The sequence below is a fragment of the Rhea americana genome, unplaced genomic scaffold, assembly GCF_003343005.1.
Source record: "Rhea americana isolate MKP2758 unplaced genomic scaffold, rheAme1 scaffold_23, whole genome shotgun sequence".
Classification (NCBI taxonomy): domain Eukaryota; kingdom Metazoa; phylum Chordata; class Aves; order Rheiformes; family Rheidae; genus Rhea; species Rhea americana.
The window spans coordinates 7,048,464-7,061,181 of record NW_028186346.1 but is presented as its reverse complement, the minus strand read 5'-3'; the positions used below and the strand labels follow the sequence as shown (position 1 = coordinate 7,061,181).

General features: G+C 34.8%; 1 protein-coding gene across 4 annotated transcripts in view; it reads left to right on the top strand.

Annotated features, from left to right (window-relative positions):
- Positions 1-12,718, top strand: part of FGF14 (fibroblast growth factor 14) — a 243,346-nt gene that overhangs the window by 144,727 nt on the left and 85,901 nt on the right. For all 4 annotated transcript variants that reach the window (XM_085306010.1, XM_085306008.1, XM_085306009.1 and 1 more), the window contains one exon: positions 1,189-1,292. In XM_085306010.1, coding sequence (XP_085162136.1) covers positions 1,189-1,292 — 104 coding nt within the window. The remainder of the gene's footprint in view (positions 1-1,188; positions 1,293-12,718) is intronic.

Below are 12,718 nucleotides of genomic sequence, written 5' to 3'. Positions count from 1 at the left end.
CCCCAGAGACTGTTTGATGTGTGGTTTGCATCTGATTTTCTAATATGGGTCATTAAACTTAAAACAGGTGTGCTTGCTAATATAATTTTTAGAAGAAATGGTCTCTGTCTCATTTGCCTAACACTAGTATTTCCAACAAATGCAGTGAGCAATGGGGCTCTTCTAAAGGCTTTTCTGAGGCTTCTTCTAATCTTCTCTCCATGCTTCTAGGTCWGAATCAAAAATATCATTTATCATCTTGTTCTTATAGGGCACAACTGTACTTTTGAAGGGAAAAGATTTTTAAATATACTTGCTCTTTTGCCATTATTAAACAATTGTTTCRTTGTAACATTTATACATAGGAAATAAAAGGTACTTATATCACTTTTTCTTTTGTTGCTCTGATATGAGGCTGGTAAAGTCCCCCTTTTCACTCTGTTTTTTTCAGACAGTAATCAAAGCTGTGTTTTTGTTGTTAGAAAGATGGACACCATTGCTAGAGTATCTGCTATTAGCTTTTTTTAAAAAATAAAAAGCATTTTTTTTCAGAATATCAGTCCTAGGACATGTTCTAATTCAGCTCAACATTTGTGCACATTTAGAGCTAAGCACACATCTTAGTGATTTTTCAGAACTAGGACTTAAGCATCTGCAGTTACCTGAGACCTGTATACAACTGTTTTTATCAAAGATCTCATTCATAAAGGCATTTTTTTTTCAATTTGGAAATCACAGACTTGAAAGCAATCTTAATGAGAGTACCTATTAATCCAATAACACACTGATGCTTAAGAAAATAAAAAGCTATTTGCGTAATCAGAAAGATATCAGTATCTCACAAGTGTTAYCGTTATGACCAGTATACTGAAATGTTGGGGGAATGAAATGTTGGACTCTCTTTCCAGTTTACTTGAGACACTTGTATACATAGTGCTACATGAATGATTACAGKTCAGTGGGTTGTGCTTTGTGTGGTTAGTAGTTATGCCAAATACTGAAATATTGCAGGAATTATTGCTAGATAGACACTCATGCTTAAAATTTAAGTACTAACTTAMCCAGTAGCAAGACTTTCTGAATTAGATTAATTTTAAAAACAGAAAAAAATACGAAAGAGTAGCTGACATCCTTTTCTATGAATATTGTTAATTAGAATATTTTAGTAACCATGGTATGTTCATATCTGGTCACATTTTCTCTTCACAGCATTATTCAACCTTATACCAGTGGGACTTCGAGTGGTGGCTATCCAGGGTGTAAAGACTGGGTTRTATATAGCCCTAAATGGAGAAGGTTTCCTCTACACATCAGTAAGTACCACTCTGAACTCTGTGTAAGAAATGCAACTGAAGTTCAAATCTACAGTAGAACGAGATGCTTATTCACTTGGAAGACATCCTCTGATGCATTATTTTTGTCCTATGCTGTATTGTTTTTGAGTACATATATATATTTATATGCATATAATACACACACATGTGCACCTGTGTCCACATATGCAACATGTCTATAAGTGGGATAGGGTAGAAATTACTAAGTACCATGTATGACAACTTGAACATTACCAGTCCTAAAAAGAACGTTCTCTAGAATTCGTTTTTTGATAGAGTATACTGATAGTGTGCAATACTCCACAAAAATTATAAATTTTTATTCAATTCTCTAGAATTAGTAAAGACCTACAACTACAAATTATAAATAAATCTTACTGATTTGTTGATCATAATCCRAAAGCTTCCACAACAGTTACTTTTACTGGTAAGACCTACAAGTAAAGTAAATTCAAGAAGTCATTTAAAATCTTACAGTTTATCATAATCTTGTAATTATACGCTGATCACTATTGATTTTTATATTTAAGATAACAGAAAAATACAAGTTCCAAGAAGGACTATATCTTTGTAAAATGATCAAAGTTAAAGGGAAGTTATTTTCAGTTGTAAGCAATACTGCTGTATAAAGTGATTGGAATCTCCTCACATTGTCCAGGATATCCCAAATGATTTAATGCTAATCAGTCAGTGCGTTATTGCGAAAAGAAAGATCCTTTCTTAAGGATCTTAACCTTCTTTAAAAMAAAAAGATTTTTAATACTAACAGGCACTTCTGTCAAGTACTGACAAGATGATCTAAAAGATTTTTGGTTACAGTATTTTTATTACTCTCGAAGTTGAATTCATTTTTCACAGTACTTTTTGCATTTCTTATGTCACATAATTCTTAATTCACCACTGAGTTACAATACGGTGCTTTATTTTCAATATCCATTGAAAGGAAATTGGATGGATTAAGCTTCTGATGCCCAGAGGGAAAGTATTGTGTTTGTTTTAAATATATTATTGTCTTGGAAAAGTTAATCGTGATGAAAAAATRGAACTAATCTTGAACGTCAATGTCAATATAAAGAGGCAATTCCTACTCGTGAAACATTGTTGGAAACTCCACTAGAATGCTCTAAAAAATTAATTTTCTTCTGTTCAAAATAAGAATTCTGTCACAGGAAAACATTACATGTCATGCAATATTCCCTATCGGTGAAGAAAACTGGAGCAGCTAGTGTTAATGCACTGCTGACTTCCCAGTTCCCCAGCATTTCWTGTGTGGAACTCGCGTCAGTATTGATGGCATACGCACAACCTTTCTGGGTGTTGGCATAGTCAGAGTATATTCCTGCCCAGTGCCGAGTCTGAAGCGAGTTCTCCTTCCTTCCTAAAGAACTATAAGGATTGTGTCCACCCTTGGAATGGGCCAGTTTCCAAAAATTCCTGATTGGTATTTCTGCTCAGTCAGAGAAACTCTGTGAGAAAATTTTGACATTCACTGTGTTTATGTACTGTTCTGGAAATGATACAACTTAAATTAATGSTGTCATCTGAAAGATGAAGAAAAGGTGGCTGGATCCAACCTCTGAATAGATGTGGACCTGACCCTTAAAACATTTTCAGATCTACCAAGGTATTTCCATGACATCAGTGGGAATCTAAATTGCTTTGCTTATGTGGCTTGTTCTTTAGCGACACAAATTGCTTATGCTTATACTCAATCTCATATATATAAAAGATCATGTACAAGAAAAATATAATATACATGTTTAATGTTTTGCAGGACTGCATGTTCTTCATTGCCATTTARTGTCAAGAGTTTTGGACCTGATGACTTACGTATTCCTTGCTTAGTTATTGGCAGCTTATTAATTGCTTTTGAATTTTGTTCTATGGATGTTATTGTATTTCTAATGTGTTTCTAAAGATTCCTTGGGGAGAGTGTCTCAGTCTGTCACTCTGCCTCATACGAGGTGGGGAAGTAAATGTTTTTGGAGGTACTGCTTACTCCTCCTCACGGAGAGAATWAAAAATGAGTGGCCCATTGGGAGACTAAGATAGGTGACACATWAGAAAACTGATTGGAAGCCTATATGTTTTATGTATCCACAAAATGATTTTAAATTTAAGCTTTTTTCTAGCTGAGTAGTAGTAACATTTGGTAATGTAATGCAAATATGAAGGTAGATATTTGAAAATATTAGTACTGTAATTTGGTTTTAGTTATTTCTTATTAATGTATTGAGAACACTGGCAGTATATTTTCCTCTTAGTAATTTCCTGTTTTCAACTTAGAATCTAATTTGAAAATTAGAAGACAAAGTATCAGAGAGAAATATGTCTTCTTCCTGGGGATGAAGATGAAGAAATACTGCACGCAGAAGTTTCTAAATAAAGTCCTTTGTAGAAAATGGGTTTTAACCAATATGTTTCTATTGTTTCTGTCTTATTACTGTTTAATTGTCTGTTACTGCTGGATTTTTTGATTCTTTGGCAATACTGTGTATCTATTGGTCCTGAGATACAGAAGTTGTTTATTATATATTATATATGTTTTTCCTTTGGCTATTTAGGAAGATTGGRAGAAAAATGTTTCTTGTAAAAGCTTTGATATGCCATCTGTCTTCAATGAAAATAATGGGAATGTGATAATTAACATATACATATATTTAGATATTTTATCAAGATATTATAAATATTTCCCAAAAGAGAAGCGTGAACTATAGACTAGGTGGGTATTTATGTTTTCTAAGTTGAGAGCAAAGTCTTATGCAGTCGTTCTCCACCAGCTCTCTCAGTGTACCTTTTTCCATTCACGATATATGAAACCTTTAGCTTATGAGAATATCCTACATGTTGATCCCTCTCTTCAGAGTGAAATCAAAGGCCCCAATTCAATTACTTTTGTAACTGATGAGCTTCATATGATGCTGGCTAATTGAACAACATAATTGACAGGAAAGGAGCTCTGTATCCTTTCTCTGATATGAAGTATTCAGTCAGAGGAATATGAAGGTACAGTGACCAGTTTTGCATGTAGATTGTTACATGCAGATACATATTGCTATCTTGCCTTGTTTTTTTTAAAAAAAACTTGTTTACAGTTGTTTCTGACAGTTTTGAGTCTTTTTTTTTGTTCTGCCATATTTGTGTAAGATTTTTTCAAGTAATTTACAGAATTAGAACTAGATACAAAAGTGCAGAAACAGAAKAGCATTGTGGCAGTATTTCTTTCTTAGAGCAGAAATAGAAGGACAGAAAATTGTGTAGGAAAGAGCTTTTCATACTTATTTTACTTGCTCTAGCAGTTCAGRTTTGTATTCTCTCCTTTGGGGATTAATCCAAGTCACTGTCCTAATAACATACCATTGAAGTCTTGTCAAATAAAGAAGAAGGAAAATCTTCGAGGGCTTTGCAGAATTCTTGAGAGAAAATACTTTTCTAAAATTATAACCTTATTCTTCAATGTATTCAAAGTCATTACTCTAATTCCATGATTCATTGTTTTATATGATACAAAAGATGAGAATAAGAGTTTATTCATGTTCCATTTTTTTTCTCCCTTGCAGTTCCAAGGATTAGATCTCTTAAAGACATACTAAACATTAAGCTCAGCTTTTTTGTAGTTTTACTTTATTGCATTCAACTTTATTTCTGTGTGTGTGTGTGTATATATATATATATATATATATATGTATGTATATGTATAGGAACATATATATATGTGTGTGTGGGGGGGTGTACATCCAAATATGTCATCTTATAGTTGGGATAAATTTATTTAGTGACAACTTCCCAATTGTAGGTGCATGTTTGTGACCAACGGGARTTATTTTTATGCAACTTTAAAAAGTAGAGATTTATTTTAGATGAATTTAAAAAGTTTGAAGTCAGTATTTATGACCGAGTTCATGACTATGAAAGCTAGTTTGGTCAGGAAAAATTGGATCTTTCCATAAAGCAGTATCTCAGATACTAGCAAGATTTTTGAATAGCAAACTGTGCTAACATCCAAAAATATGTCTCATTTCMATCTTATCTTTGGAAAGGGTGGAAAGATAAGGTTTTATTTGAGGGAGTGATCCTACCAAAGTAAAAAGGAGCAGAACTGGCTCTATACCCTGAAAAAGGAGCACATCTGTTGGAACCGTCTATCAAAAGTAGATACTTCCTACAGGAGGAAGATGGCGGTGTAGTATGGGACAGAAACTAGTGTACTTGATGCTAATTTTGGTCAAGTCACTCTATTAGTTCTGTCTAGCAGGTGAGCTATTGGAAATTGCAGTGAAAATACAACTTTGTCCAATTTTAAAAGAGCAAGAAATAAACAAGCAACTTTTTCTTTTTTTTTCCTTTTTCTACAAAAGTTAATTTTGTTCAACTTTCAGGGCTGCAGCTTCTTGTTTTGCTTCTTGGATTTTCTCATATGATAACAGGATAAATTTGAAGATAAGATATACTATATATTTTTGCATTTTATGATTGCTGTTTTCCTAAGACAAAAGTATGAGAATCTTTTTGCATGATATGACATGATTTCATCTCATGAAATACCTGAGGTATGTAGGAGGGTTTTGAAAGAGTTAGTGGTTACTCATTCTAAGAGCAGTTCAGTGGGGTGTTATCAATATTTGTTGGCTACCAGTGTAGGAGAAAGAATAAGAAGTAGAAAGATCTTCCTTATTCTGAAGCATGTTCTACCTGCTTATAATTTCCTCTGTTTTATTTTTTACCCATTTCTTCTACCAGTTTTCATTAAGATCTGAGATGTGAATAAAACTGCAAATGGAAGACTACTGTGGTAATGGCAGCAGTAAATATTGCAGTCACAGTAATTCACTGTATAATTTCTTAATAAGGTTGATAAATTACAGAAATGTTTTAAAATATGAATGGATCTACATGACTAAAGTCTAAACTTTATGGTCAGCTCTTCAGGTTGGAGTCCTGAACTGCAGCTGCAGGSAAATTTTTAGATATGGGGCCAATGAGAATATATCAGAAAAATGTATAGAGTAGTAGAGAGACATTGCCTAAGTTCTGGGRGATTTTGTAAATTGTGAATTCTTTAGAGGTAGAAACTATGCAGTACTTGATTTATAGAATGTTCTTTTTGTAAGATGGAAGTTTGAGTTTGATCTGTCATATTGCGCGTTTGAAGTTGGTTRCGTAGTATTTCAGTGGCAGTAAGATCACAGTCTGTGTCAGAGCCTTCATGAATGAGAGAAAAYGTGAATATATGTAATTAGGAAGTGTATTTGCTATATCACCCRGCAACTGTCAGCTGACAAGAAAACAACTTCAGTATTGAGGGTTTCTCCTGACACTTCAGCAACTTCAAAGTGCTGATATTTCCACTGTTTCTTTAAGCCCACATAATTGATCTCTTGAAGAAGAAATTTCAGTCTCAGGGAAGCATACAGGATTAGAGACGATACAGCKTGCAAAAGAATGAGAATTAAAGTAATCAGTAATTCTAGTATCTAAATTAAAGTCACATGAAAAAGTTGTTCTGTGGCTCTCATAAAGCCTCTGTTTGTGCTTTGGAATAATAATGCGCTCAGCACCTACCATACTTAGAAGGCTCAAAGATGCAAAAAACCAAACCAAACAAACAAACAAAGATGCAAAAAACCAAACCAAACAAACAAACAAACAAAAAAAAAAAAAACAAAGAAAAGAAGGAAATTTAGGCAAAATGATGGAAGAAATTTATTGTTTTAAAATTCGTATTTTTTCTTTTACATGAACAATTCAAAAGACATTAATGTGACATCAAGGAAGCATTTTTCTGTTGTTTTTGTGTTGTCACTGTGTAACAATGGTGGACAGGTTTGAGCAGATATTGTTGCCCATCATACAAGATACTGAAGAAATAGTTAAAAATATTTCTGTATGGAGAGATGCGGGCAAATATGAGCTTGCTCCACTATTTAARAGAGGCAGGTTTTTGTTTTAGTAGTCATAAAAATACTGAATAGGGTAGGGTAAATTTTACTGCTCTTGAGATATCTGTGGTTTTGTGAATGTAAATTAATTAGAATGGAGTGGTTACTGTAATAATAGTAATAAGAAACTAATGACTGATAAGAAACAAAAGATTTTCTTACATCAGCSTTATGCTTTAGGGTCTTAACCTGCTCCTATCTCCCAGTGCAAGGGACAGGACCTTAGTGCACCTGTGTCTTGGAACTACTCTGGCATGCTTTGAGGAGGGGCAAAGGAATGAATCTAATTATTAGAAAGTCACAACTTGTGATAAAGACTTTTGAAAAATCATTATGTTAACAGCAGTATTTTTAAGAATGTAAAAAGATAGATTTTACACAAGATCCACTGGATAATTTTAAGACCTCACCACTAGAGCGCTTTAYTATGTATGAATGTCTTCTTTGCATGTTATCTTAGGTATCAATTGGAAAATGACCTATACTTGCCTCATATAATAAAAAAAAGTTTGTTTGAGAGGAGATTAAATAGCACCTTTCAGGGCTGCTTTCCTCTRAAAGCTGTTTTGCATTACTCAAAAGGTAAAAAACGACATGTTCCAGAAGTCATTGAAATACACTAACAGGGAGGAGAAAAACGTTTGCATGGTTTATGCTTATTTATATCTGTGTTTGGAGGTAGATAATTTGTCTCTCAAGTTGCTTGCCAAAAATAAATACAGAAAATTGCTAATGTATTTATTTATACTATGGTGGCACTTCAGGAACAAGTGAGAACACAGCCCTGTTGTATTGTGCAAATAGTCCCTGCTACTGAGTATAGTGGAAAAGAGGTATAAAATACCTACTAAGTGAACAGTGTGTCACTTTTTCAAATTGATTAGGTTTTTGTTACATTCTAGGGCAGAATRTATTTAAACCGTGTTCTAAGATGCAAGACAAGAAAAATGAGGCATACAGAGAAGCATGGGACTTTGATAAGATAGGGCAAAAGAGAAGAAGTGAGAAGGAAAGAGGGGAATGGAGTGAAGCTGAGATGAGGAGAGTGTGATAAGCACAGATTTAAAAAAGCAGAAAAATAGCATAGTTGAGCAGAACAGAACTGTAGAAAACCTTGTGATGATACCATTTTTCCATGATGTTCATGTTGGCTTCTTCCTCTGAGTCTCCAGCATGCAGGAGTGGTTGCTACTTGAACTAAAGTCAGTACAGTTCAACCATACTAATGAAAGAAAAATATTATGAATATACAACAAAGATAATTAGTACTATAAAGAGCACTGTATCTTAATGACTTCCTCATCTGTGGCTGCTGTTTCACCTTGCTGCCGTTTATAGGCTATGGTAGGGGTAATAATAGAGTTTAACTCAAAAATTACAGTGATGTTTCTGGACATTTAAGCCACATATGTGTGTCCTGTTTGATTCATTTAAGTTCACAAGATATTAGCAAGACTTARTCATAATTTTATATCTGTAAGAAAAGCTATGTTATTTTTTGTATTTGCTTAAAAACTTTATTTTCTTTTCCAATGTTTTCTTCTCCTAAGCACATGCAAAAATCTGTCTTTTGATACATACATTCTCTTTCTCTAGGATTATAAAAATGCACATAAATTCATTAAAGATAAAAAAAAGCTGCTCTTCCAAACTTCCTGTCAAAGCTTGGAAGATTGGAGTCAGCAGCTGTAGTTGGATATTTTTTTAACTAATAATTGCATGACAAGGAATAGTATCCGTACATAGGTACGCCAAAATGAGGGTAATYTAATCTCACGCTTCAGGGAGTAAGATGATTGCCACAGGGATCAAGAGGAATGCTTTCCTCAAGATACAGCACTGCTTGCTGTGGACGCGTTGAGAGAGGTTTGCTGCTGAACTGCTGTGCAATGGGCACGACCAAAGGCTGGGCACAGACTTGATGGACCAGGAATTTCATCTACTCTGTCAAATTTTTGCTTCTAGCACTTCTGTCCCTCATGGTAATCTCCTGGTATTTTCAGCTAATGTTTGTCTTGTTGCAGAAATAGAACTAYGCTTTTCTGGATATTTCTTTTTTTCCTAGGCATTTGGGGATCTCTATAATCCTAAGTGTAGAATGCTGTCTCACTGTGYGTTATAAATTTTCCCAGTACCTTTTTTGTCTTTTGCTCTTTTACTTCCACGATAACTCACTGCACAAGCCTATCAAAAAGATGATGTTCAAAATTTCTCATTTTCCATTCATTACTATTTAATCTTACTCATTTATTGCATCAAAGTATGAAAGTAGCTACCAAGGATATAAAACTTCTCAAATAAATTTTAGACAGTTATCAAAAATATGTCTGCCATCAAAATCTACTACTACTCTGCATTATTGGTTGAATTGTTTGAACTGAATTAATATTCAATATATTGAAGACAGTTGTAGATGGTGTTTACGGTAAGTTTAAATTCCTTCCATAATAAATTTGATTGATGAGATGTAATGAAGGGTGTTCTGTGCCTTTTCAAGATTTCTAGGTAAGAAACAAAATAACACAAGTAATTGTGCAGAGCAGAATGATAGCAATTAGACAAATAGGGTGCTGTCTATCCATCACTGCTGTAGCAGCATAGCTAATGTGGCTTCTGTTATTCAGAGTTATTTCCAAAAGACATATGGCTAGATGTGTAGTTAGATCAATAGAAACAAATTATGATTTTTTAAATATAAAATCTATTTTTATAAAAAAGGGATTCTTATGAGCTGAAAAATGGCAAAGCAAAGGTCTTTTTTTCATTACCCAAGAAAAGTTCATTACTTTGTAGAAAATAAATAGTTAAATATAAATGTTAATCTTAATAATTAATTTCTCTGAAACTTCAGAGAGATTGGTAAGGCATCATTCATGTCTCATGATATGATGTTGTGGGTTCAAGTATGTGATTATTAATGTATCGTACTTTGCAATGCAATGCTGTATATAATACATAGTCCTTAAGTCTGAATTGAAAAATTAGTGCAGTATATTTAATCTACTAATGTACTATGCAACTCTATACAATAGTGCTTTGTATAAAAGATAYGTTTCTATCAATACCAAATATTGAAAAATGCCTCAGCAGTCTTCAACACTGTTGTAAAAGGAAAGCGTTATTTGTAATGCTATAGCCATAGGTGTTTGCTATATTAGTTTTATATATGTTAATGATTTATTATGCATAATATCCATTATATTAATGAAACAAAACAGGTTTGGTATTATTCATGATTTGTGTTGTCTTGTTTCACCTTGTCATTATACACATCTATTTTCTTTTTACAGCATATCCATTTTGTCACTTTAATAGGCAAGTCTGTAGCTAAGATTAGTGAAAGGTGAGATAGTGGTAAATTTGTTTTATATAAGAGTTATATTCTGCTGGAAAGGGCAACTTTAACAGTGGCCTGGGTTCTGCACGGGAACTTGGTGGTCTGGACAGGCTTTACCGTGGCCTCCGTTCTTGTGGGCAGAACCTATTAATCTGGGAGGTTTGAGGGTGTTTATAGCCCCTGTCTTATATGTGTGTGTTGAAGGGGAAGGGGATGACTTTCACAAGCTTTCCTCTCTGGATTTTCTGTGGCCAGGGACTTTAAACAGCATGTGCCTATGTGCAACTTCAATAAACTGTGAGTGAATATATCCACATAAACAACTTGGATCATCTCTGAAGCGTTTCCATTCCTGTGGGAGTGAAGCTCTCAAAAGGAACAGCTCAAGACAATTTCTTTTCCTTTAGCTRAACATGTAGTTAACTATTTCTGATTAGAATTCACTTATAACGTAGTTAATTGTGTTAGGAGTGATTTTTATGTATCCATTTATCCAAAATATCCTATGAAAGCAAGCACCTTCTTGTATTTAGTTATAGCAAACATGCAGTCTTCTTCTCCCTCTGGRTTTCTCATTTCAAATACCTCCTCCTTCAATCCTCCACTTTCTCTGCTGGCAACTTTCCCTAGCAGTGATCCCTGGGGAAATTCTGTGCATAGCGCATGATCATGTGTGCTCGTCTAGGCAAGTATCATAGACCTTACAACCTGTTTCTGACATTTTCATTGTCGCTTTTTCCAGCTCCCTCATCTTTCCTTCATTTGGGAAACTATGCAGTCCCCAAAGAGGCAGCTTGGTGCAGAGGCAGGCGGATACAGACCCCTGGGAGCAGTGTAGGTACCACATCTGTTGTGCTATCTGACACAGCCTGGCTGCCRTGTAGTGCTAGCACAGCAGCTAGGAGTAGTGAGGTCCTTTGGAGCCCACTCCTTAGTGCAGTCACATGCATTTTAARTCAAGTAAAAGTTCCAATTTCAAATTTGTGAAGTATTGTCTGAATATCGCAGTGCTCTAAGACATTTTTCAGAAGTACCAAGTGTTGGCCTAACTCTGCTAATTATAATTGCTGATTTCAGTGGTAGGAGAGCTGGCATAATGGAGCACTTTGAAAAGTCCTTCACGCAAGGGTTAAACTGGTGAAGGTTTTTTCGTGCAATGTTTATTCAAAATATTCTATTCGCTGTCAGACCAGAAGCTCTCTTGACTGATTTCTGTTGACTAGACAAGGATTCTTGCTTTTTGGCAGAATACAAATACAGCCTTGGGGAAATAATGYCTCTCCCTGAGGGCATCTTGAAAGGGATCATAAGTCTGTAGAAAATAAGCATTCAAACCTGATTCCTGTGGTAAAAGCTTGGGAGTAGGGGTGAGTAGATGATTCACCCCATCATGTTTGAGTTCAATAATGACTGTGCTCTAAATTCTGTTCTCATGATCTATTTGTCACCATATATTTTGTAATGAAAAGTGATATGATACCACTGCCTGTCAAAACAAAAACCTCTGGACATAATGTGCAGGGTCTGCAGGGCACGCTGTACTTTCAGGAGGTAGAACAAAAGGGTGAAGTCTTAATTCCCTATGTGCCCCTTTGGTTTCCTTTGTCCCARCAGTATGTCATACTGTGGGTGGCTTTGGCTTACTAATAGGGCAATAGAGCTTCTTTAGCATYGACAGATGTTTACATTATATTACTTAATCTTTAGTGAGGTTGAGGCTGCAGAGCTGAAAACAAAGTCTTGCAATGTGAAAATGATCAATATTACGCAGCTCTGCAGATGTACACCTCTGAAGACCTGGAGTTTTCCGCAAAAGGGATGTGATTGTCTAATTCACCATGCAGTTGTTTACTTATTGTAGACTTRCCTAACAGCTGATGAATTTTAAAAAGATAGAAAAAGGGCTTTATACCACAGGCACAGAACAAAACACAGCCAACATTTCAAAATCATGATATGTTCTCTTTTTCACATCCCTTTTGGCCAGCATCTGACTTCAGTGTTGTGACTGATGTCTCCCAAAAAGTTATACCCTGTCACATTGCCTTTCAGGCTACAGGCCAAAACCAAACACGCTCCAGATCATCAGTAAAGAGAATAATAATATGAAAAGACCTGATCCTAAAAGT